Source organism: Pleurodeles waltl, chromosome 10, assembly GCF_031143425.1.
Source record: "Pleurodeles waltl isolate 20211129_DDA chromosome 10, aPleWal1.hap1.20221129, whole genome shotgun sequence".
Taxonomy (NCBI): Eukaryota; Metazoa; Chordata; class Amphibia; order Caudata; family Salamandridae; genus Pleurodeles; species Pleurodeles waltl.
In genome coordinates this window covers 56,155,658-56,181,969 of record NC_090449.1, presented here as the reverse complement: position 1 = coordinate 56,181,969, position 26,312 = coordinate 56,155,658, and the positions used below count along the sequence as shown (strand labels likewise).

The 26,312-nt window shown below is 46.5% G+C and overlaps 1 protein-coding gene across 2 annotated transcripts in view; it reads left to right on the top strand.

Moving 5' to 3' along the window:
* The first annotated feature begins 8,042 nt into the window (after window positions 1-8,042).
* Window positions 8,043-26,312, top strand: part of LOC138261030 (metalloproteinase inhibitor 1-like) — a 73,616-nt gene continuing 55,346 nt past the window's right edge. For both annotated transcript variants that reach the window (XM_069209646.1, XM_069209645.1), the window contains exons 1-2: window positions 8,043-8,175; window positions 24,897-25,055. In XM_069209646.1, the coding sequence (XP_069065747.1) occupies window positions 24,932-25,055 (124 nt within the window). In that variant the 5' untranslated portion in view covers window positions 8,043-8,175; window positions 24,897-24,931. The remainder of the gene's footprint in view (window positions 8,176-24,896; window positions 25,056-26,312) is intronic.

Below are 26,312 nucleotides of genomic sequence, written 5' to 3'. Positions count from 1 at the left end.
CCATGCAGTCTCCCCCACTCAAGTTTAACCGACTCCAATCTACCTAGTTTACTCCACTCCGATCCACTCCACTCCATTCTAGCCCACCCTAACCAAATTGACCCCACTCCAATTGACCCCACTCCATCCCAATCTACCACACACCACTCTATCTAACTCAACTCCAACCTACTCCACACCTATCTACTCAACTCCACTCCAATCTACCCTACTCCAGCCTGCCCCACTCCAAGCTAAACCACTCCAATCTACCTCACCCCAATCCATTCTACCCCACTCTACCCAACTCCATGTCAACCTACTCCTCTCCCATCTACCCTACTCTGCCCCAATCTATGAAAATCTCCCCCACTCAGGACTAAAACACTCCAATCTATCACAACCCCATTCTACTCTGACTCTACTCCAATCTACCCCTCTCCACTGTAATCTAATCCTGTCCACTCCAACCTACCACACTCCACCCCAGTCTTCTCCACCCCACCCCAATCTAGCCTACTCAAATCTCCCCCACTCCACTCTAACCTAGTCTACCCATCCCACCCCAATCCAATCTACCCTAACCATCCCAACATCCCAATCTACCCGACATACCAAATCTACCCTACACCCATCTACCAAACTCCACTCAGACCTACCCCACTCTCCCTCAGTCTAACCCAATTCACCCTACTCTAGTCCACCCATCCCACTCCACCTCAATATACCCTACCCCAATCTACCTCTTCCCAATTAACCCCTCTTCAACCTACCCCACCAAGTAAACCTCTATCTACTCCAATCAACTCCACTCCATTCATACCCCTCTACCCCAGTCTACGCCACCTCACCCTACTCCATGTCACTGTAAAATATCCCACACCACTCTACCCCACTTCCAATCATGCTTCTTGAATCTACTCCACTCCAATCTACTGCACTGCATTCCAAGGCATGCTATTCTAATCCACACAATATACCCGAGTTCTATTCACCCAAATCTATCCCACTCCACTTCACTCCAATCTACCCCACTGTAATCTACTCCATCCCATCCTAATCTACCCCATACCACTCTATCCAACTCTACTCCAACCTACTCCACTCCAATCCACCCCACTCCATTCCAACCTGCCCCAATCTATCCCAGTCCAAACTACCCCATTCTTACCTATCTCATTCCAGTCTACCCAACTCAACCTCAATCTACTCACTTCACTCCAATCTACCCTACCATAACTCACCCAAACTATTCCACTTCAAGCTACCGCACTCCACTCTATCCCACTCCACCTTAATCTACCTCACACTACTCCAGGCTACTTCTCTCTACTTCAATCTACCCCATTTCAATCTACTCCACTACCCCACTCCAATCTATCCAATCCACAGACCTCTTCCCCAATCTACCCCACTACACTTTACCTACCCCAGTATATCCCACTCCAGTCAGCCCCACTCCATCTGATGTCCCCCACTCCAAATCTACCCCACTCCACCCCAATCTACGCCACTCCATAACCAACCCCAATCTAGCACCTTAATCTACCCAACTCTCCCACTCTAATCTACCCCACTCCAATTTACCTCACTACCTCACTCCAATCTATGTGAATTCAACCCACTCCATTCTATGTCAATCTACCCCACTCTATTCTACCCCAATATACCCCATTCCACTCTACACCATCTACTCCACTCAATCTACCCCACATGGCCCTACCCTACTACACTTCCCTAACTTTTAGCGATCCTGAACAGCAGTCACACTGGTGTACAACATGGCTAAATCACTTTGCTAAAGCCAATAGCTCTTGGATAGGAGAGACCTATAGGCTTTGCTAATGCTGGTCTTTTTTAATTTTTTACTGTCCCTTACTTCCAGGAGATACATGGCAGTGACAGTAAAAAAACAGTAATTCGGCCATCCATTTTAAATAGGGCAAATGGTGGGATGGCTTGTCTTTGACGGTGCCTACTACGTTGGGGGAAGTTTTACACTAATTGAATCTATTTTACTCATTTGGCGTAAAACTTGCAGTCAATGTGACTCAAAATCAGGTGGGAAGACTTTGAACTTGGGGGACAGGGTACTCCATAGCCATTGCAATAGAGTACCTGCCCACCAAATAACAAAGAAGCTCCAGAGGCCCACCTAATGTGAATCAGTAAATCAGTACTGACCTTGCTCCTCATGGGAACAGTCCACCCCGAACCGTAGTCATCTCACTCTGTGGCCCGCTGCTTTTTTAGCTGGAACATTTGAGAATCACACCTACCACCGAATCTCACAGACTAAGCTACACCCCTGCGGTTGTGCCTAATTCCTCAACTCTACTGATTAAACTTTTTACAGGGATTTACATGTTTGGAGTAATCATGCCTAAAAGTTTGCTAACACTAAGGTATGTGAATGTCATAGTATGCCAAAAATTAGGAAGTCTTTCACTTGCATTAGACTTGTTTCTGTTCTTTCTTCCTTTTCTTTTTCAATTCCTTCTCTTCGTAACTTAATTTACTTTTTGGACATCCGTTGCTCCTACATGTCGTGGTTTGGAACATTTTTATTTCTCTGGTGGATTTGGACAAAGATCATTGTTTTGCACTTAAAAAAGTATGCAAACGTCCTTTTTGTTGAATCACAGGTTTCATTTTCAGAACAATAATTTAAGTGAATTTCATTTGCTGATAAAGATGCATATCTATCTATCTATCTATCTATCTATCTATCTATCTATCTATCTATCTATCTATCTATCTATCTACCTATGTCAGTCTATCTATCAATCTGTCTTTCTGTCTCCCTATTTGTCGGTCTGTCTGTCGATCTATGTATTTTTAAAGTGCAAATATGGATAACCCAACGGTTAAAAAATCGAGATTAAAGTACCAAAATAGCCCAATTAGTTTACAGCTTGGATGATGAGAGAATGTTCGTGAATAAACAGTACTGCTGCAAGGAATCAGTGTCTAAGCATTTCAAGCTTGATTCCCTGATCCCGCATGCTGATATTTGTGCACAGATCACAAGGAATAAATGTTGTCTAAACTGCTGTCTTTGCAATGCAGGCACCTGGGCGCCAATATCAGCATTTGCACTTGGCTACAAATCGTGTGATTTAGGAAAATTATTTAATGTCACTCTGACCAAAAATATGAGATGGAATCGTGTAACAGAAGAATTTAGATCACCCCCTGGTACACAGGATCACTGCTTCCCTGTTTGGTTTCCACTGTATACATGCCAGCAGAATTTAAAACTCTTTTTCTGGTTTGTTTAGGCTCATATGCCAATGTACTACCCAGGGTTTAGTACATTTATACACGAAGGTCCCAGGGAAGTGTGTAGTATGGACGGCGAGATATAACACAACCATACTGATTGTAAACCTAATTATAAAAGAAAAACAACCTTACGTGTGATGTTCTATACATATGATATAGAAGTATCTGCCACAGGGCCTGCGTGGACTTAAACCTTTTGCTAGACACACTTAAGCAGGACTAATAATTTGTCAAATAACGTAGTAGCTCTTTTTCTCTGGGAGCCACAAACATACCTAAGGCACGTTCCTATAATCTCCTAGAGCTACAGTGGGGTGCACCAATAATGCTGAAACTGAATCCTTCTTATCTTTGCATCGCCAGAACCATCATATCTCATGGCGGAATCACGAGATTAGATGAGACCAATCGAATTTCATTACACGCTTGTACTTACTCTGAGCCTTGCAGGGGAACTGAAACCAAGCACTACATTTCACATCCCAAATAGACTGCAGTTTTGCTCTCAACGGGGATATTCCTGACACCAATTTCTCCAGGTATTGACACAACATAACATAACATCACATCCTCTTCTACTTTTACAAGCAATGATTGTCACACATTGTTTTTGTTTACGTGCAGAACTGGGAAGATACATTTAAGGGTTGATTTAACTTGAACTTGAACCACACATAAGTTGTAAAATTCGTCAAACCTCGAATCACCACAAACCTCTAAACATTCAAGTTTTTACAAGTTTGAGATGGTCAGAGTTATTCAAAAGAGATATAAGGACCATCAGTTTCAGACTATGGATGTTAATGGCCAGTTCGAAGAAGCAACATAGGTTGTAAATGCGCACTCACCAAAAAAATAACAAGTTTATTAAAAAATAACGCTAGTGTAGGCAACACCTTCGTGGGAGGTCTCTTGTGGTGTTAACTTCTTAGGAGGGAAGGGACTGGGAGAAGGCTTGTGGCTTTTGAAGGTTTCCAGGTTCACCCCAGGTACGTTTTTTTAAAACCTAGAAGTCATAAATACTCACCCAAATACGTTCATAGATCTGTGGTGCCTCCTTGCTGCCACTACCCACAACAAATAGAGATCACCGGCCAATTATTTCCCAGCCTCCTTGCTTAGTGAAATAGGAGGTGAGCTCCAGAGGGGATTGGGCTAGATGAGAGCTGGAGGGACGGCTCAGGGTCTTGACTTGTATCTTCATCTTACGCAGGTCCTCGTGTAGAATCGCTTTCTCCGTCATATGCATAGTTTGCGCCACCTATTGCAGCAGGAAGACACATTTAAATCATCACAGGAACACATTTCTGTAGAATCTATTCCTCTTATTGCCTAGTGGCCAGCGTGTAGGCCTGAATGCAGTATGATCATTATCAATGTACCAACAGGCAAGGACTGAGTCATTATGGCAGAAAACTGCATGGTGAGACAGAAAGAGAAGGCTATCTGAGCAAACCCTGTGCAGCCTGGAAGAGACACCTCACGTTTATGAAGAGAGGTGTGTGAGCCAGGTATCCTGGAAGAAGTACATGGGAGCCCGACAGCTACCAGAGCCCAGCGAAATTCACAATGAGTGAGATCTGAAGATGTCATCCAACCTACAACATGGGAGTGACCACAGCACAATACCAGAGACAGAGCTGTGAATTAAACAGGGTAAATTGGTAGCTGTCAAAGTCCAACAAAATCCATAAAACAGGATTTCTCTTTGCAAGGGAGGACCTAACGTATGGGAGCAAAGAGAGAAGGAGGGCAAACAGCTGAGCCAGCATTAGCCACACAAAGGGAGACCTGTGAAGTCCCTGAGCGTACAGCATGAAACTCATCTCAGGGAGCAATCTCAGCATGAGAATAAGACAGAGCTGCAGACCACATGGAGAGAGGTCTCCTTTGGCAGCACCAAATAACAGCCACTTAGCAGATCTCGGAGAGTACACAATATCAGACTCATTTTAAGGGAGTTGTACTAAGTGAACAAAGACAGGTCTGGACATTGAGGTTCAATGATCAGCTGCCCCATTGTATCAACATCAATGGATCTCAAGCAGCACAAAAAGGCAGAGCTGGGCATTAACAGTCCAGTGGTCCGTCAGTACCCACTGACATGACATGCGGGTGGGGCATCCAGTGGATCACAGAATATGCAAACTACCACAAGGGGAAGAAAGAAAATGTGTTAATGCACACAAACACCTCAGTCTGTGGACATTCACACACGTCTACCAACCTTTGCCTCCCTAGATATGGGCAGTGACTTAACCCACGTAAGGACTGGAGTAAATTCATGTTTCGGGATGGGAAGTGGAATCTAACACATCCAAACTTTGACGGGGGTACGAATAGGGTTTTTGCCACAGAAACAATTATTTTAACTGTGGCAATAACAATTGTGGGATTACTCTTTTATCTACACAAGCACTTCAGTTATTTCCATACAACCAAGAAGTATTCTAGGATAATTGGCAATACTCCAAAATTGTTAGATTTTACAAATGTGTGCATGTTTCTAATTTGAAAACACTATCAGCAATGCAAGCCAAGCCTTACTCTATTACCCTACAGCACTCACATTAACTGTAAAAGCTTTGCATTAATGAACACATATAAAACTTGGATGATGTTACATTCTTTGATGCGAGTCTTGTGGTAACAGCAGAGGGAATCTCTATCTATTCACTACTATGTGATGCTATAAATTTGCACTTCCTGGACTTGTGCAGGATGAGTTTTGATTGAGCCTTCAAATCCAGTTGACAAAATGGAAATTAAGACATCATGTACTTGTTGACATCCTTTTCCACAAACTATAAAGTATATCCTGAGCATTGGGTAACACATTCCACATCCCAGAAAACACTGAGGGCAAACTAACTGCTTGCAAGTCAACAAATGTTGTCCTGGAGTACTAACTGAGTGAGCGAGTGCCTGCCCTGATTTGTGGTGCTGAGTGCTTCCTAAGTGACAGTGATGTAATAGGCTAATGGTAGTTAAGTAACTGATTGGTTTCCATAGACATTAGAATGTGCTTTTAATGGGCACCACTTAGCTTCCAATGTGCTTGATTGGGAAAGGAGTTGGAGGGATAAACTCTCCAGTCGTGACTCACATGCTTGCAGTGTGTCTTCAAGGAGATTATCCTTATGCTCCTAGTTGTGCCCAGAGCCAGAATGCTGCAATAACTAGGTTTTACAATGCTCAGCTAGAGGAATGACACCAGGCATGAGTTCATATTCTTTCAGTCTTCTTCAGTGACGATTAGTCAATGAGGGCCTCAGGGCTCCAATACTCTGATGTGCAGGACCACTTAAAGATTTTCATTTCACGGCTCAAAATAAATTACTGGTGCATTACATCAGTGCCTGACTGCCTGATCTGAGGTCCGATTCAGGGTCAGGCAGCCAGGCACTGGCAGGCCTGAGTGTATAAGAGCATGAATGGAATCGCTTCTGCATGATGCTGGCGTCATTATACAGAGTTCACCCTTTCACAGTCCTTAAATGCCCTAAGGAGACCTGGTGCTATAGTGGTGCATGGCACTAACAGACACAAGTCTGATCAGGCCTTGCACGCAGAAGCCACGTGTGCTAAACACCGTGCCACTCAAGGGCTTTCACTTCCACCTTTTCACTCTCGCCTGATTGGAAGATTCAGCACACACGGTTCCACTGTACAGCGGTTTGTCTTCAAAGACTTCTTGTTTTTACCATGCCGCAGCAGTCAGTGTTGGTAGATTGGGCTACTTCTCGTACAGTGGGGCTAAATAATTCCCAGATCTGCAAGAAAATAATTATTTGTGCTGGTGCCAAAATACTAGGCTATTTAAAAAAATACTTTGTGATTTTTTTAGGAGTTTTTGTGCTAGGTCTTTGAGTTAACCAGAATTCTAATAAAAATGTTGGGACTGGTCTAAGAACTCACACGTGGACAGCGTCAGACCGGGAAGAAAAATTAGGCTAAAGGAAAAGTATGCGCGGGTGGTGCACCAGATAGCTAAAAAAAGTGTCCCACGTTGGAAAATCAGGTTAGCTTTCAACCTGTAGAGACATGCTGCATGGGTATTTTGCAAGGTATGGGAGAGACTGCAAGCATTTTTGTTCGGTGCAGGCAATGCTTGTGGTAATATCATGACATAAAAAGTACAAACTGGCCCACATGTCAATACAATCGGCCCACACACTGCTAAAAAAACCACTGATCTGTCAGACCAGCCCATCTGGCACTGCCTTACTTACTGCACTATAGGTCAGTCCAGCCTTGCACATTGACAGAGCTGCTATATTCCCCATGTCCATGCATGATGTGCTGCTTCAGACCAAGTTTTTGCCTTCAGGTTCTGGGGCTTGAAGTCATGTTTTATAATGTGATAAACAAGACTACAAGTTCCAGAATTTGAATAAAAAACTGAACTAGAGCAGCACATCACACGTGGACCTTGGAAACCTGGCAGGGCTGCATGGACCTGGGAAACTATGATTTGGAACAAAAAATGTTACTTCCAGAAAGAGGAATTCCATAAATGCCAACAGACCCATTCAGACTGGAGACTCCAGATTATTAAGCAAAAAATGGCTTTATTTTAGCAATCTCCTGTCTGCAATGGCCCTTGCTGCAGTGCGCTTCTTTAAAATCTCCCTCTTTCTTCAACGCACCTCTACATGCTGGCCCAGCAGCCAGTGTGCATTCCTGGTAGCACCACCGTACACAGGCCCTTCTTTGTTAGAGGAGCACCATTGGGCTATGTGGGGCTAGTTTTTGGTTGGCTTTGGGCTAGAGAGGCGTGCTCTTTAAAGAAGCTTGTATGTGCCTTGCATCAAAGGCAGCTGTACCATCGGAAGACAGCACGGGTTTGAGGCTGGTTAAACAATCTTGCCCAGCTGTTGCTGACTGCATGCAGGGATTGTGCTATCCCAGGTAAGGCTTTTGCTACAGCTTCAGTCACTGGAGCACAAAACCATTTGTCAGTAGCAGATTTCAAAAGGTAAATATTTTTCTTTTTTTTGATTCATGGTATCCAAAGCGTTCCCACTGTAATTCAAGCTCTCTGTCAACAGATATCTCAAAGGTGGCGAAGCGCCAATGGTGCCGCCTTTGGACCTCGGGAATTAAGTTCGAGTACGGCGTCGGTATATAATCCTGTAATTCTGGTCTTAAACCGCTTAACCTTCCCGTGCCCGGAACAAATTGAATGTGAACAGGTGTTCCCGTAAAGCGCTCTGATACCTTCGGGTTGAGTTCAGCGCTTTATACAACTGTAAATTACGTATAAGTATTTTGGATAAGATTCTAAGCCGTAAATCGTCCAGCTCCGATAATTCATACTTACGTTGTGCTTGAAGTCGCTTCAAAGTGTACACCCTCCTTTGTGGCGTGGACTGTGACCAAGGAAATGTATGTGTGCCATATAGTGGGTGTTCCACAGACTTCTGCAGTTCGATCCGCCTGTTGCTGTGTTGCCCAAAACGTCTCATCACTTTCGAGAGAAGACGCAGAGTGTGGATGTGATGAAAACATCCAGCACCTTGAGCCAGGGTTCCGTTCGTACGTCTGCGAAATATTAAAGCTACTAGTGTGTTTCTACCCCTGAAAGAGTGGATGGAAGAGAGCGCCTACATAGAATAGCGCTTGTCACATTGATTTGTAGCGGCTCTTCCAGTTGAGGCGTTAGAATCAGCAGAGAAGAGATGTCAGCCTTACAGACTAAATGTTGCCTCAGGTAAAAGTCCACATCCGCCTTAACTTAAACTCTTTAACAAAGGCCCCCTACACACTCTGACTGAGCCTAATAAATGTTTCTCCCATGCTAGCTAGCTTCATGGCTGCCGGTGTCCCCTTGAAAAACAACAAATACCTGTCCTCTGTCCGAGCCACTGCGTCCAGACTGGACTATGCCCAAATAGTTCAATTTACACTGTGTATCTCTTTAGGAGGCCTATATGGGGTTCGCAACAAAGCAGTATCTTAACAGGACGGTGGCATTGAAAGCTGCCTCCAAGTCCCAGTGTGGGGATTGCCAGGTGTTCTGGGATGAAGGATGCTCAAACTGAGCCTGAGAAAGAAGGTAGTTGACCTCGGTATTTGGGCACCATAATCACCCTTGTGGTAGGGGAGCTGCATTTTTTCCATGCAATCCTGGGGTGGCGGATCCCCTGATCATTGGCGATCTAAGTTGTTCAATCAAGGCCCCAGTGAGTGGCATCAGGACACTTTGGAAGAGGGGCACTGGTTTTAGGGGAAGCACCATCTTCATGAGAAATACTTTTCGAGCTACTGAAACCTGAAGCCTAATCCACTTCTCCACTTGTGTAACAACCTTTATCATACCTGTGTCCTGGTTCTGTTACTACTTTACGCTTACATTCAGGGCCCAGTGATACTCGGCGCTTAAATAACGATTCTGCTCAAATTGCATTTGATTGGGGAAATCCAACCAGTGAAGAAATGTTTTCTTAATGATATAAGCGTGGCCCAATTTATAGCCAGGACCGACAATCTGTCAAAACTAAATCTCTCATAAGTAACAGGGCTCAGGTTGTCCTCTTGGTCTTTCACTAATAGTAAAATGTTGTTGGGTACAGTAACAGCCGGGTATTCTGAGCACCAGATTTTACGCCCCCCTGATGGTGATATTCCCTCGATATGCGCCAGGGCAAGAATGCGCTCTGGTCTCATGCTTCTGCTAAACCCAGTCTCATGCTCCTGCTAATCCTTATCAGAGGGGACAGAAGGTTATTGATTTAATTTCTAGTTGTGGGTAGGGAGTAAAGCAGTGTTACTCATGCTGTGTGTGTACTTTAGGCGACTTTGTCGATGCTGGCCTCCAATTTTGTTCTCTTGTTTGGGGGCTTCACAGCCCCTTTTAATGTTCGTGAACCCACATAGGTTTGCAGGCCTTAATTTGTCCTTTTGAGGGTTTGCTATTTAAAATTAAAATTAATTACAAATGACTCAAGTTAATTTACAAAAAAGTAACTAAAATATCAGATTTACGTAAACATAAAAATAATTGAAACAGCTGAAAACAACAGTATATACTTAATACTCATCGATGTCGATTAAGATGTAGTCTGTATAATGCTAAATCTGATGCCTATATTTGCCCGGATGATGCAGCAGTAGGGAAGGCAGTCCACGTAATTCAGTGGCAAGGCATTGTAGCAGAGGACAATGAAGAACTGCACAACCTCAAGGTGCTCACTGATCATGTTTTATCTGTATTTTTCCTAAATCAGAAGGTGGGGCTCTTGCAATCTTGAAATGTTTTAAATGCATGTTTCCCAAACTTGAAAGGTGAGATATTATTCTTGGCTAATGTACACTATTAGCCTTGGTGCAGTGATGCAAAAATCGTCATAAAATTATTATTCCCCTTCTTCAGAAAACAAATCTACCTGATAGAATGTAACTGCCCTGTGCTGGGGGTTTGTTAAGTACAGCATATCACACCTTCCCTGGGGCATTACCACCCTGTCCCTTTTCCTCATCGGAGTCCTTCCTCTGTTAGTCTGAGTCCTCATCTTGGAGATAAAACCTAATTTTTATATAAAATCAAGGGCTGATTTATCCTCCGGGTGAGAATAAAATATTTTTTCCAAATTATTATTTTTACTGAGGGCTCTATTTCTTTACTATTTCTGGGAACTACTAAACCAAGATGCTGTTTAGTGGAAGAATACGCATCCGAGTGGGTCCAGCGTCTAATTGCATGAGACGAAAGGGAAACTTAAAGGACAGTGACTAGGAAGTGTTGCACTCAGAGTCATGAAGATCACTAGTAAGTAACTGGGGATTTGTTGTTAGCTCCTAGTAAAGCAGCAACACAATTTTGATGGTGCGTAAAGGCATCAATGATCGAATCCCCAGTACTCGGGCTTTGGCATAGTGTCACTAAGATATTTTGCCTATCTGGCATAGTGTCATGTTTCCCCTAGTTACAGTTATACTTCTTTCCAAATACCTTCCAACATTCTTGTGTAAAATAAGCCACTTTAGATTAGATGATGTAGTTATTCTAGTAAAATTCATCTAATATGTCTTCATAATCTAAAAGATGTTTGAAGCTTGGTACCTTGCTGTTATTTCCTTAGGAAGCAGGATCTATACCAGCCACTTGTGGTACTTTGGATATTTATTGCTATATACACAAATAGGTGGTGTAAGAGTTCCTCAGAACAATCCATACTTTCTTAGAACGAGATGCAATCAGCTGAAAAATTGAAATTAGAGTTGGCTAGATCCACAAAAATGAATTTTGCAAGGCAAAACTTAGCAACCCGACATGAAGATTTGTCATCCTTATAAAACTCATAAATTAGCTTGTTGCTACATACTTTGCTACAATATTTTGTTGTGGGAAAAATTGCTAGAGGTGGTACTATAAAAGAATTAAAAAACTTAACAAGTTGGTGACATACAGAAATGATAAACGCTGTCAAATTTCAGTACCTTAGTATGAGAAAGTGGATTATTAGTTGAAGTGGATGTCAGTCATCTTTGAGTAATAATGACACTATTCCTTACTAGGTCCAGTTGGGTATCAATAATTTAAAGCTGAACTCAACACTTGGCAGCTACAGCACAGAGGAGGAGGCTTAACTTACGAGAAATGTGTGAAGCATTTATCAGTATCAAAACACTGAAAAAGTAGAAAAGACATCATAATAAAAATCCCACTCCAATTTATAAAAGAGTATATTTTAATGAGCAAATGGACACCAAAACAACAAAAATCTGTTTTAGTGAATTGGAGAAATTATTTTTCAAAGTTCTAGATGTGTCTAGCGCCCAAAAGCGCAAAGTACCAACTGCAGTTATCTAATGACGCTAGACTTGTGGGTCAAAGTCAAAAGTTGTCAGCAGGCAATGTCAGAAGTTGTGCCCCGGAAAGTGTTGTCATCATCTGGGTACTGCTTCCAATTGGTCCAGGAAAAGTTCAGATGAAGTTGGACTTAGAAACATTTCTAGAAGTCAGGATCGTTTAGAAGGGAAAACCATCAAGGTGAGTCTGACCGGCAATTTGGCGTGGATGGCGGTCTGGTGGTAGTTTATAGTTCTTTTAGCAAGAGGTTCACTGTTAGAAATGGGGTTTTTGGTTGGCAGTGAGGTTACCCACTGTCCAAGCAAAAGCCCTCACTCTAGTCAGGGTAAGTCACACACAATCCAAGATTATCCTGTGCCCACCCTCTGGTAGCTTGGCACGAGCAGTCAGGCTTAACTTAGAAGGCAATGTGTAAAGTATTTGTGCAATAAATCATACAATACCACCATATAGCACCACAAAAATACACCACACAGTGTTTAGAAAAATATATAATATTTATCAGGATAATTGTAGGTCAAAACAAATAAAGTTGCAATGTGAATTTGTAGAGATATCACTGGAAAGTGATATAAAGGCCCTCATTCCAAGTTTGGCGGGCGGCGGTCGCCGCCCGCCAAGCGGGAACCGCCAATTGGCCGCTCCGCGGTCAAAAGACCGCGGGGGCCATTTTGACTTTCCCGCTGGGCCGGCGGGTGCCCGCCAAGGGAGCACCTGCCGGCCCAGCGTGAAAGGGCCTGCAACACAGAAGCCGGCTCCGAATGGAGCTGGCGGTGTTGCAGGTGTGCGACGGGTGCAGTTGCACCCGTCGTGCTTTTCACTGTCTGCTAAGCAGACAGTGAAAAGCATACTGGGGCCCTGTTAGGGGGCCCCTACACTCCCCATGCCAGTGGCATGGGCAGTGCAGGGGCCCCCAGGGGCCCCAGGACACCCTTTCCCGCCATCCTGTTTCTGGCGGTGAAAACCACCAGAAACAGGCTGGCGGGAAGGGGGTCGGAATCCCAGCGCCGCCATGGAGGATTAGCCCAGCCGGGGCTAATCCGGTGGGAAACCGCTGGACCCGGTTTTCCGACCGCGGCTTTACAGCCGCGGTCGGAATAGGCAGGGAAGCACCGCCAGCCTGTTGGCGGTGCTTCCGTCATTTTAGCCCTGGCGGTCGCAGACCGCCAGGGTTAGAATGACCCCAAAGTGTCTTAAGTCTTTAAAAAGCAAACAAAGGCGGTCATTCTGACCTTGGCGGACGGCGGAGGCCGTCCGCCAAGGTACCGCCGTCAGAACACCGCACCGCGGTCAAAAGACCGCGGCGGTGATTCTGAGATTTGCCCGGGGCTGGCGGGCGGCCGCCAAAAGACCGCCCGCCAGCCCAGGGCAAATCAACCTTCCCACTAGGATGCCGGCTCGGAATTGAGCCGGCGGAGTGGGAAGGTGCGACGGGTGCAGTTGCACCCGTCGCGTATTTCAGTGTCTGCTAAGCAGACACTGAAATACGTTGTGGGGCCCTCTTACGGGGGCCCCTGCCGTGCCCATGCCAGTGACATGGGCACGGCAGGGGCCCCCAGGGGCCCCGCGGCACCCCCTACCGCCATCCTGTTCCTGGCGGGAGAACCACCAGGAACAGGATGGCGGTAGGGGGTGTCAGAATCCCCATGGCGGCGGAGCGTGCTCCGCCGCCATGGAGGATTCTGACGGGCAGCGGAAAGTCGGCGGTACACCGCCGGCTTTCCGCTTCTGGCCGCGGCTGTACCGCCACGGTCAGAATGCCCGGCGGAGCACCGCCAGCCTGTTGGCGGTGCTACCGCCAACCTCCGCCATGGCGGTAATTACCGCCGGGATCAGAATGACCCCCAAAGTCTCTTTCAAGCACAAAGTACCTGGTTTGGAGTGGAAAATCTCCTCAGAGGGCCACAGAAGAAGAGATACGTGGAAAAAGGGTGTGTGCGTCGATTTCTCCCCAGCACACACGGACTTGCGTCGTTATTTTTCAAGCGGGGAAGTCGTGCGTCGTTTTCCGGTGCGCGGACAGTCTCTTTCAGTGGATCGCAGGGATTACCAGATGTCCCGGGTCTGTGCGTGGATTTTCCTGCTTGTTTTCCGGATGCGCGTCGTTCTGCGGGGCTGGGCGTCAAAATTACGATCTCACGGCGGCGGCGCGTCGATTTCTCCTCTCGAGATCGGGCGGCGTTGCCCTTGCGAAGTCATTCGTCAAAGTTCCGGTCGTCCCGAAGGTGTCGCGTCAATCAGCGTCGGTGTGCGGCGTTTTTCTCACCGCGGAACAAGCTGTGCGTCGAAATTTTCGGCACACCGAGCGTCCAAGTGAAAAAGAGAAGTCTTTTTGGTCCTGAGACTTCAGGGAACAGGAGGCAAGCTCTATCCAAGCCCTTGGAGAGCACTTTCACAGCCAGACAAGAGTTCAGCAAGGCAGCAGGCCAACAGCAAGGCAGCAGTCCTTTGTAGAAAGCAGACAGGTGAGTCCTTTGAGCAGCCAGGCAGATCTTGGCAGGATGTAGTTTCTGGTTCAGGTTTCTTCTCCAGCAAGTGTCTAGTGAGGTAGGGCAGAGGCCCTGTTTTATACCCAAATGTGCCTTTGAAGTGGGGGAGACTTCAAAGAGTGGCTAAGAAGTGCACCAGGTCCCCTTTCAGTTCAATCCTGTCTGCCAGGGTCCCAGTAGGGGGTGTGGCAGTCCTTTGTGTGAGAGCAGACCCTCCACCCTCCCAGCCCAGGAAGACCCATTCAAAATGCAGATGTATGCAAGTGAGGCTGAGTACCCTGTGTTTGGGGGGTGTCTGAGTGAATGCACAAGGAGCTGTCAACTAAGCCCAGCCAGACGTGGATTGTAAGGCACAGAAAGATTTAAGTGCAAAGAAATGCTCACTTTCTAAAAGTGGCATTTCTAGAATAGTAATATTAAATCCAGCTTCACCAGTCAGCAGGATTTTATATTACCATTCTGGCCATACTAAATATGACCTTCCTACTCCTTTCAGATCAGCACCTACAACTTCAATACTGTATGAGGGCAGCCCCAATGTTAGCCTATGAAGGGAGCAGGCCTCACAGTAGTGCAAAAACGAATTTAGGAGTTTTACACTACCAGGACATGTAAACTACACAGGTACATGTCCTGCCTTTCACCCACACAGCACCCTGCTCTAGTGGTTACCTAGGGCACACATTAGAGGTGACTTATATGTGGAGAAAGGGGAGGTTTAGGCTTGGCAAGTACTTTTAAATGCCAAGTCGAGGTGACAGTGAAACTGCACACACAGGCCTTGCAATGGCAGGCCTGAGACAAGGAAAAGGGGCTACTTAAGTGGGTGGCACAACCAGTGCTGCAGGCCCACCAGTAGCATTTAATCTACCGGCCCTATGCACATAGAGAGCACATTACTAGGGACTTATAAGTAAATTAATAGTCCAATCAGGTATGATTCAAGGTTACCATGTTTTAAGGGAGAGAGCATATGCACTTTAGCACTGGTTAGCAGTGGTAAAGTGCGCAGAGTCTAAAAGCCAGCAAAAACAGTGTCCAAAAAGTGGAGGGAGGCAGGCAAAAAGTTAGGGGTGACCACCCTAAGGCTATCAGGTCTAACATGTGTCCCCCCCAGCTGAAAGTGGGGAGAGCTACCCGACCTCCTGGGAGCTCTCATCGCTAAGGCGGAAGTATCTGGAGAGACCATCAGCATTGGCGTGGTCAACCCCTGGGCGATGTTCCACCGTAAAGTCCATCCCCTGTAGGGAAATGGACCACCTCAAGAGTTTTGGATTCTCACCCCTCATCTGCATGAGCCATCTGAGGGGCCTGTGGTCTGTCTGAACCCGGAAGTGAGTCCCAAACAGGTAGGGTCTTAGCTTCTTCAGTACCCAGACCACAGCAAAAGCTTCTCTCTCAATAGCACTCCACCTCTGTTCCCGTGGTAATAGCCTTCTGCTAATAAAGACTACTGGTTGGTCTAGGCCCTCCTCATTTAGCTGTGCTAGGACTGCCCCTATGCCATGCTCTGAAGCATCTGTCTGCACGATAAATTCCTGGGAGTAGTCAGGGGCCTTGAGCAAGGGGGCCGTGCACATGGCTTCCTTCAGGGAGTCAAAGGCTTTCTGACAAGCCTCGGTCCAATTCACCAACCTAGGTTGTTTCTTGGAAGTGAGTTCTGTCAAGGGTGACACAATGGTACCATAGCCCTTGACAAATCTGCGGTAGTATCCTGTGAGGCCTAAAAAGGCTCTCACCTCAGTCTGAGTTCTAGGTGGTTGCCAGGCATTGATAGTTTCAATCTTGGCCTGGAGTGGCTGCACCCTGCCACCACCCACTAGGTGTCCCAAGTACACCACGAAACCCTGCCCAATCTGGCATTTACTAGCCTTGATGGTCAGGCATGCCTGTTGCAGGGCCTGAAGCACCTCCTTGAGGTGGAGCAGGTGTTCCTCCCAGCTGGAACTGTAGACAGCTATGTCATCCAGGTAGGCTGCACAGAAGGCATCCTTGCCAGCTAGGACCCCATTAACCAACCGTTGGAAGGTAGCGGGGGCATTTTTCAATCCAAACGGCATCACCCGGAACTGTTAACGGCCATCAGGGGTTGAAAATGCGGATCTTTCTTTAGCCCCCTCAGTCAGGGCGATCTGCCAGTACCCTGAAGTAAGATCAAACGTACTCAGGAACTTGGCAGCGCCCAGCCTGTCAACGAGCTCATCAGCTCGGGGGATGGGGTGAGCATCAGTCCGTGTGACTGAGTTGAGACCCCGGTAGTCCACACAGAACCGGAGTTCTGGCTTCGCACCTGGGGCAGTAGCCTTAGGGACCAACACCACTGGGCTGGCCCAGGGACTACTGGATTTCTCGATAACCCTTAGAGCTAACATCTTGGTGACCTCCTCCTTGATGCTGGCCTTCACCTTATCCGATAACCTGTACATTTTGTTCTTCACAGGGAGACTGTCACCGGTGTCAATGTCATGAACACAGAGGTGGGTCAGTCCAGGAGTAAGGGAGAATAGGGGGGAGAACTTCTCCAACAGCTCATAGCAGTCTCCTTTCTGGTTTAGAGTCAGGGAGTCAGAAAGAATGACCCCGTTCACTGACCCATCACCTTCTTGGGCAGAGAGGAGGTCGGGGAGAGGTTCACTCTCCTCTTCCATTCCTTCATCTGTGACCAGAAGCATGTTGATCTCAGACCTCTCAAAATGAGCCTTTAGTCGGTTCACATGGAGCACCCTTAGGGGGTTCCTAGGGGTTTGGAGGTCCACTAGGTAAGTGGCCTCCCCTTGCCGCTCCTTTACTTCAAATGGGCCAGACCAGCGGTCCTGGAGAGCTCTAGGCTCTACTGGCTCCATTACCCACACTTTGTCTCCAGGTTGAAACTCTACCAGGGTGGCCTTCTGGTCATACCAGCGTTTCATTACCTCTTGACTGGCCTCAAGGTTACTTTGGGCCTCTTTCCAGAAGCTGGTCATCTGGTTGCGGAGGGCCAACATGTAGCTGACCACGTCCTGAGGGGGTGCCTTTGGAGCTTTCTCCAACCCCTCCTTGACAATGCTTAAGGGTCCCCTGACAGGGTACCCATAGAGAAGCTCAAAGGGACTGAACCCTACCCCCCTCTGGGGGACCTCTCTGTAAGCAAAGAGAAGGCATGGTAAGAGGACGTCCCACTTACGCCTCATGGCCTCAGGGAGGCCACCAATCATGCCTTTCAAGGTCTTGTTGAATCTCTCCACAAGACCATTAGACTGGGGGTGATAGGGTGTGGTGAACTTGTAGGTCACACCACACGCATCCCACAGAGACTTCATGTATGCAGACATGAAGTTAGTGCCTCTGTCAGACACTATCTCCTTGGGGAATCCCACACGGGTAAATATCCCCATCAGAGTTCTGGTCACCACCGGTGCAGTTACGGTCCTCAGAGGGATTGCCTCTGGGCAACGGGTGGCATGGTCCACCAAAACCAGGATGAACCTGTTGCCTAAGGCAGTTTTGGGGTCCAATGGACCAACAATGTCGATGCCCACCCTTTCAAAGGGGGTGCCAACGACAGGAAGTGGCATCAGGGGGGTTTTAACCCTTTTTCCTGCTTTACCACTGGCCTGGCAGGTAGGACAAGATCTGCAGAACTTATCTGGGTTTGTCCTCATTCTGGGCCAATAAAAGTGGGTGACAAGCCTGTCAAAGGTCTTGCCTTGCCCCAAATGTCCTGCCAGGGGAATGTCGTGAGCCAGACCCAGTAGAAAGGTTCGGTAACACTGGGGGACCACCAGCGTACGCGCTGCCCCAAAGGTTGGAACCTTAGGCTCACTGTAGAGGAGATCATTCTCCCAATATATGTGGTGATCGCCAGAGGCTTCACCTGCTGCCTGGTCTGAGGCTTGTTTCCTCAGACCTTCCAGAGTGGGACATTCTTTCTGCGCCTTGCAGAATTCCTCCCTGGTAGGTCCACCCTCAACTTGCCAGCCAGCAAGCTCAGGTAAGTCACCTAGGGTGGCAATGTCTTCCCCAGTTGGCTCGGGAGCCTCCTCCTCAGGAGCCCCGTCAGCCACTGCGGGAACTTCTGGGGCCGGTTTCCCGCGCCCCTTGCCCCTCCTCTTGGCAGCTCTCTGGGCCATTGTTCCAGGCTCCAGACGCCCTTGACTTCCCTCTCGGTCAGCCATGGACCGTGTGGTCATGCAGACCCACTCAGGTAACCCTAACATCTCCAGGTGAGACCTGAGCTCCACTTCTTTCCAAGCAGTATGCACAAGATCATTGCCTAACAGAAAATCTACAGGCATGGCAGGACTCACAGCTACTTTCAGAGTACCAGAGACCCCCCCCACTCAAAGGGAACCAGAGCCACCGGTAGGTGACTCTCACGATTGTCAGCGACTATGACCTGGTGGAATGTATTAGGGACTATCTGCTCTGTTGACACCAGCTGGCTCTTGATAGTAGTCATACTGGCTCCTGTGTCACGCAGAGCCTCCACCTTCTGCTCATCAATGGTGACCCACTGCCTGTACTTGGAAGTATTATGGGGCATGTGGGCTTTGGGCACCATTTCTCCTTCTCCCAGGGACACTAGGGAAATCTCTACCTGTTCCCCAAAGCTATCTGGGTCCATCTCCCCCCGAGCGCTACACTAGTCAACCCAGGTGTCTGTCCGGTAGTGGACGGTGCTCTCTTGGAGCACTGGGGGTCGCCTTTATAGTGACCATACTGGTAACACTCCATGCATTTGGGGTTGGATTTTCCTGACCTATCATATGTCCCTGGCTTTTTCCCAAATCTGGAAAAGGAAGGGTTGCCACCCCCTCCCTGGGAATTCTTTTGGGGGCCTTTGGAGAGTTCCTTATCTGTAAGTGTATCTCCCCCCTCTTTCTTCTGTTGGGAACCCTGACCACCTTTGTGGGTGTCCCCCCCCAGGTACCTTCTTGGACACTCTGGTGCTAACCCAGAGGTCTGCCTCCTCAGCAAGCTTCCTGGGATCAGTCAGCTTACTATCCACTAAGTGCTGGCGCAACTCTGTATAAGTAGTATTAAGCATATGCTCTCTCAAAATCAAGTCATATAAACCTTTATAATCATCTACTTTGTTGTCCCGCACCCATCCATTCAGTGCCTTTCTGGAGAAGTCAAAGAAATCTACCCATGTTTGTGTGGTTTGTTTGGTGCTGTCCCTGAACCTCTGACGGTATTCCTCAGGGGTCAGCCCAAACTTGGCAAGTAAAGTGGCTTTCTGTAGTGGGTATGTGTTTTGATCAGGTTGATCCAATGTGAGAAGTGTCTCCCTCCCCAATTGCGGTACATAACCCCACATAGCTACCCCCCATTGCCCTTCAGGAACCTCATGAGCCCTTAGTGCAACTTCATAAGCGGCTAACCATTTATCTATGTCATCTCCCACCACAAAACTGGGCACCACATTTTTGGGTATACGAACCTTCTTTTCTCCAGCAGGTCCTGTCAGTATGCTGCCACCATTATTGCTGGATTCAGACTGCTTTGCCTTGAGATCCAGCTCCTTGAGACTCGGTTCATGAGCCAATAACAGTTTCTTTTCAGCCAAGGCTCTCTCAGCTGCAGCTTCAGCTCTTTCAGCTTCAATCTGTTTGGCTGCTCTTTCAGCCTCAGCTTGCTTGGCTTCTCTCTCTGCCCTTCTTTCCTCCTGTTGAGCCTCAATTTTCAGTTTTGCCATTTGCAATTGGAACTCCCTTTCCTCTGCGGTCAGGCTTTGCACAGAGACACTGCTCCCTGGTCTGGAAGGGGGCACAATTGCAGTGGTAACACCATCCACAGATAGTGACAAATCCTCTGAGGGGCCATTTTCTGGCTCCTCTTCCTCATCATCCTCTTCTAAATGGGCTTCTGCCCAGGCCCTCAGCGCCACTTGAAAGTCCTCCTTTTTGGAGGCCCCTTGGGTGGGTACCCTCATTGCCCTGCAGAATCCTTTTAGTTGTTTGGACGGTATATGTATCCAACATGACTAGGTCAAAGTCTCCTATCTGAGACCCAGTCAGAGACATGTTGAGTGAGGATTTAGTTTTTGAAAATTGTCAGGAAAAAACGAATTTGCAAAAAGAGATAAAAATCAAGTTGACCTTCAACTGTGGGTAGGTAGTGAAATACTTAGCTACTGTATGTCACTGCACAAATACAAGTCCTATCCTCACCGCTGATCACCAATGTTAGAAATGGGGTTTTTGGTTGGCAGTCAGGTTACCCCCTGTCCAAGCAAAAGCCCTCACTCTAGTCAGGGTAAGTCACACACAATCCAACATTATCCTGTGCCCACCCTCTGGTAGCTTGGCACGAGCAGTCAGGCTTAACTTAGAAGGCAATGTGTAAAGTATTTGTGCAATAAATCATACAATACCACCATATAGCACCACAAAAATACACCACACAGTGTTTAGAAAAATATATAATATTTATCAGGATAATTGTAGGTCAAAACAAATAAAGTTTCAATGTGAATTTGTAGAGATATCACTGGAAAGTGATATAACTTGTTTTAAGTCTTTAAAAAGCAAACAAAGTCTCTTTCAAGCACAAAGTACCTGGTTTGGAGTGGAAAATCTCCTCAGAGGGCAACAGAAGAAGAGATACGTGGAAAAAGGGTGTGTGCGTCGATTTCTCCCCAGCACACACGGACTTGCGTCGTTATTTTTCACGCGGGGAAGCTGTGCGTCGTTTTCTGGCGCGCGGACAGTCTCTTTCAGTGGATCGCGGGGATTACCAGATGTCCCGGGTCTGTGCGTGGATTTTCCTGCTTGTTTTCCGGCTGCGCGTCGTTCTGCGGGGCTGCGCGTCGAAATTACGATCTCACGGCGGCGGCGCAGCGATTTCTCCTCTCGAGATCGGGCAGCGTTGCCCTTGCGAAGCCGTGCGTCGAAGTTCCAGTCGTCCCGAAGGCGTCACGTCGATCAGCGTCGGTGTGCGGCGTTTTTCTCGCCGCGGAACAAGCTGTGCGTCGAAATTTTCGCCGCACGGAGCGTCCAAGTGAAAAAGAGAAGTCTTTTTGGTCCTGAGACTTCAGGGAACAGGAGGCAAGCTCTATCGAAGCCCTTGGAGAGCACTTTCACAGCCAGACAAGAGTTCAGCAAGGCAGCAGGCCAACAGCAAGGCAGCAGTCCTTTGTAGAAAGCAGACAGGTGAGTCCTTTGAGCAGCCAGGCAGTTCTTCTTGGCAGGATGTAGTTTCTGGTTCAGGTTTCTTCTCCAGCAAGTGTCTAGTGAGGTAGGGCAGAGGCCCTGTTTTATACCCAAATGTGCCTTTGAAGTGGGGGAGACTTCAAAGAGTGGCTAAGAAGTGCACCAGGTCCCCTTTCAGTTCAATCCTGTCTGCCAGGGTCCCAGTAGGGGGTGTGGCAGTCCTTTGTGTGAGAGCAGGCCCTCCACCTTCCCAGCCCAGGAAGACCCATTCAAAATGCAGATGTATGCAAGTGAGGCTGAGTACCCTGTGTTTGGGGGGTGTCTGAGTGAATGCACAAGGAGCTGTCAACTAAGCCCAGCCAGTCGTGGATTGTAAGGCACAGAAAGATTTAAGTGCAAAGAAATGCTCACTTTCTAAAAGTGGCATTTCTAGAATAGTAATATTAAATCCAACTTCACCAGTCAGCAGGATTTTATATTACCATTCTGGCCATACTAAATATGACCTTCCTACTCCTTTCAGATCAGCAGCTACCACTTCAATACTGTATGAGGGCAGCCCCAATGTTAGCCTATGAAGGGAGCAGGCCCCACAGTAGTGCAAAAACGAATTTAGGAGTTTTACACTACCAGGACATGTAAACTACACAGGTACATGTCCTGCCTTTCACCCACACAGCACCCTGCTCTAGGGGTTACCTAGGGCACACATTAGAGGTGACTTATATGTGGAGAAAGGGGAGGTTTAGGCTTGGCAAGTACTTTTAAATGCCAAGTCGAGGTGACAGTGAAACTGCACACACAGGCCTTGCAATGGCAGGCCTGAGACAAGGAAAAGGGGCTACTTAAGTGGGTGGCACAACCAGTGCTGTAGGCCCACTAGTAGCATTTAATCTACCGGCCCTATGCACATAGAGAGCACATTACTAGGGAATTATAAGTAAATTAATAGTCCAATCAGGTATGATTCAAGGTTACCATGTTTTAAGGGAGAGAGCATATGCACTTTAGCACTGGTTAGCAGTGATAAAGTGTGCAGAGTCTAAAAGCCAGCAAAAACAGTGTCCAAAAAGTGGAGGGAGGCAGGCAAAAAGTTAGGGGTGACCACCCTAAGGCTGTCAGGTCTAACATTCACAAAATGTTTTTAAGTGTCCAGTCTTGTAATTGTGAAGGAAAAGGACTACACTCTAACATCAGTCAAGGGTCCAAGACCTTTTGGGCACCACTTAGGGTGAAGACTTAATCTCACAGAATCCACAAGCAGGATCCAGGGCAAATCCAGTTGGAACTAGCCAGAATGGGTCAGCAGAGATTTGGGTTTCTTGCAGCGTTCGTGTTTCTGGTGCTGAACAGGAGGATAGGCAACTACCACTTGGAGTCCACTCTTCTGTTTTGGGTACACATGGCTAGCAGTCCAGCCCTTGGGGTTTCTTAACACAAGTTTAACAGCAGGTACAGTCCTTCTTCTGTCTTCCACAACTCCAGAGGTTTTCTGAAAGAGGTATTCAAGGGTTCCACATTTACCCCAGACACTAGGTTGTGGGTAGGCGGAACTCCTTGACCAATAGGGAAAAGGTTCCCAAGGGTTACCCTACCCACATTGACATCACTTTATGGTATGGTGGTTTAGTGCTAAACAATCACCCAACACATTGTTCTTCCAGAATCCAAGATGCAGAACCCTTCCTTAGACAGAGCTCTTGGAACATCGTTTAGGTGGGTCTAGGGAAATTAAAAACTTCCCCTACAAACCAGTTTTGAAACAGGTTTTCTCCCCACTGACATAAGTGCCCATCTTGCTACTTGGACAATGACTGGGCAAGCTCTGGTGTGCGTTATATCCAAGTGTGACAGGGTATGCCCTGTTAAAGCTTGTGCAGTTGGTGGGCAAATCCACCTGACCATCCTGTCTGGAGGGCACATCTCCTAACCAAGGCCCATCTGTTCCCCTTCCTGAGAGCCCGTCACAATTCCTTGCAGAGGGCAAGCAGGCTGCCAGGTCACTGTTGTGGGATGAACTCTAAAATAGATACTAGAAACTTTAGGCAAGATAATGCCAAATGTCTAAAAGTGGCATTTACAAAATGGCGATTTAATATCCAGCTTAACCAGCAGAATACATTTGAAATACTTTTTTTTTCTTGAACTGTTGTTCTAGCTATTCTCAAACTCAAGTTATGCATTATAAGTTATCATGGAACCCAGTGCTTTTCTATGGAAGATCTAGCTTTGCCACAGTGAAAAACGTATTAGGAGATTTCACTGCAGGAACATGTAAAACGTAAGTACACATGTTCTACATTTTAAATACCATGCACCCTGCCCTAAGTTCTTTTAGGGCCTTCCTCAGGGGTGACTAATCAATAATACACAGGAAGGTTTTGGGCTGGTAAAAGGATTATTTTGTCTGGTAAAATTTGCAGTTTTAAAACTGCACACTCTAGCAGCAGGGCAAGGCCTGAAGGCATGCTTTGCATTGTCACTCTAATGGTGGCACACTAGGTGCAGCAGTCCTCCAGTCACATTTACCTTCAATGTCCTTGGTACAGAGGGTACCATGTACCAGGGACCGATAGGCAAGTTAAACATGCCAGTGCGGGATTAATCAATTCTATATATTTGTAGGAGTCAGAGCACATAGAGTAGGCACAGGACATCTGTGCCCATGTGTTCAGAGTCCATACACAAGCAATCAAAATCCAATAAAAAGTTAGGGGGAGATAATTTTCTTACCCTGGACAAGTATTGTGACCAACACTAGTTAGGACATGGTGACAAATTTAAATGCTTCAAGTGACGACGTAGAGACAGAAATGTTAAAACATGACTTTCAGTTTTGATGGGATGGTTAGTTGTCTGATGCTTCAGTAGTTCTTTGAGGAAGGTAGGATTTATAAAATTGATTAAACTTGGTGTGTTAGATACTGTAGCATAAAAGAGAGGGGACGGAGCCATGTGAGCAATGTTGCTCTGCAACTTTATTCTCTGTATTGCATCACCAGTGAAAGGCTGTTCATTCACTGGTATGTTTATTTTGCGTATCATAAATTATGTGTTCTAATTTCATTTGAAGGGATAGATTTGTGGAATAAGGGGATAGATCAGCCCAGGAGAAAGACTCAAAGACCTATTTTCAACTTTTCTGTTTCAAAGATTTGAAACATATACCCTACGTTTTCTCTTTCATTGTCTTAGGGCCATAGACGGTTCTGCCACTCCCCATTATCACTATGGATGCCAGGATGCGGTTGTTGCTTCTAATGACTTTGATGTCAATTTCAGCTTATCAATTCACAAACTGCTGCACCTGTTCACCAAACCACGCACAGAAGGCCTTCTGCAATTCAGATCTTGGTAAGTATTACTAAATCTGAATATCTGACACTGGGTATGTTTTCTCTGACTATATGAGATTTTTAACATCAGTTGAAGGGCTTTGGTCCTACAAGGTTCTCTACACAACAACCCAAGGAATGCTATGGAACAAACACAGCAGTGATGTCATGGGGTTAGGAGTGGGTTCAGAATGTTCTGAATCTAACTTACAATCTGTGCTTCTGTTGATGATTTTGTGTCTGGTGAGGACCTGTAAAAATAAAAGATTCCAAATCCGAAGGAAATGCACTCTAGTATTTATTTTGTGGATGTAAAATAACTTATATCAATGCCTAGCATGCCATCTTTTTGTCTCCCCTCAGAACACAAGTTTAAACTTGGAAGTAGCTGGTGATAGAAGGCAGCTCACCAGTGCCAGGATGCACTATGCCCTTGTTGCAAAAAAAGGCAAAATAATTCTTTTGAATATTGGACTACAATTCATCCAAAATTAAATTTCAATACTTGATTATCAAACTTCCGATTCCATAATTATCCTCTTAGATGTAATTTCCAAAAGAAACAATTCAAAATGAAATTAAATCCATTCAAGTTCAAGGCTTTTACTATGTAAAGACACTCAAGTACCTAATGCCATTGTGACCGAGGGGCGAACTTGCACTAGTGAACCTCCTCTCTCCGTGATTCAGAATGACTCAGTGACTCTGAATGTCACCTATAAACACATCCATCCAAGAACACTAAAAACCCTCATCAGCCCTAAACTCCACCTATCCCAGATCTTTAAAAGCCCTTTCTACACCTAAACTCCAACTATCCCTGAACCTTAAAAAATCCTAACCACCGCCAATGATCCCTCTAATTTTTTACCACTGTGTGCGGCAGTGTGCAGTCTCTGTGCACTGCAGCCAAGGATACGTGCGCCAAGAAATTGACCATTCAAGCGCGCGCAGCGCATAACTAGCCAAGATCTTTGGCATTAGCCTCTCCATACCACTAAAGCAAAAAAGGGATATCATTGCTCCATGCAATAGGGCATCAAGGCAGTTTTGTGACCTGGTTGCACACCCCAAGGACATGACCTGTTAATGATGTTTAAAACACTCCCCGCGGCATTTAAACACTGTTTTCATTCACTTCAATCCAGATTCAAATATGAGCATTATCTGCCTTAGGGGAGCACGTATACCGCTCTAAAAGGCTTATTTGATCTGAGAAAGTGATAATGCATATGAACAACTATGAAGTATGACAATGATGGAAAAGTTGATAACA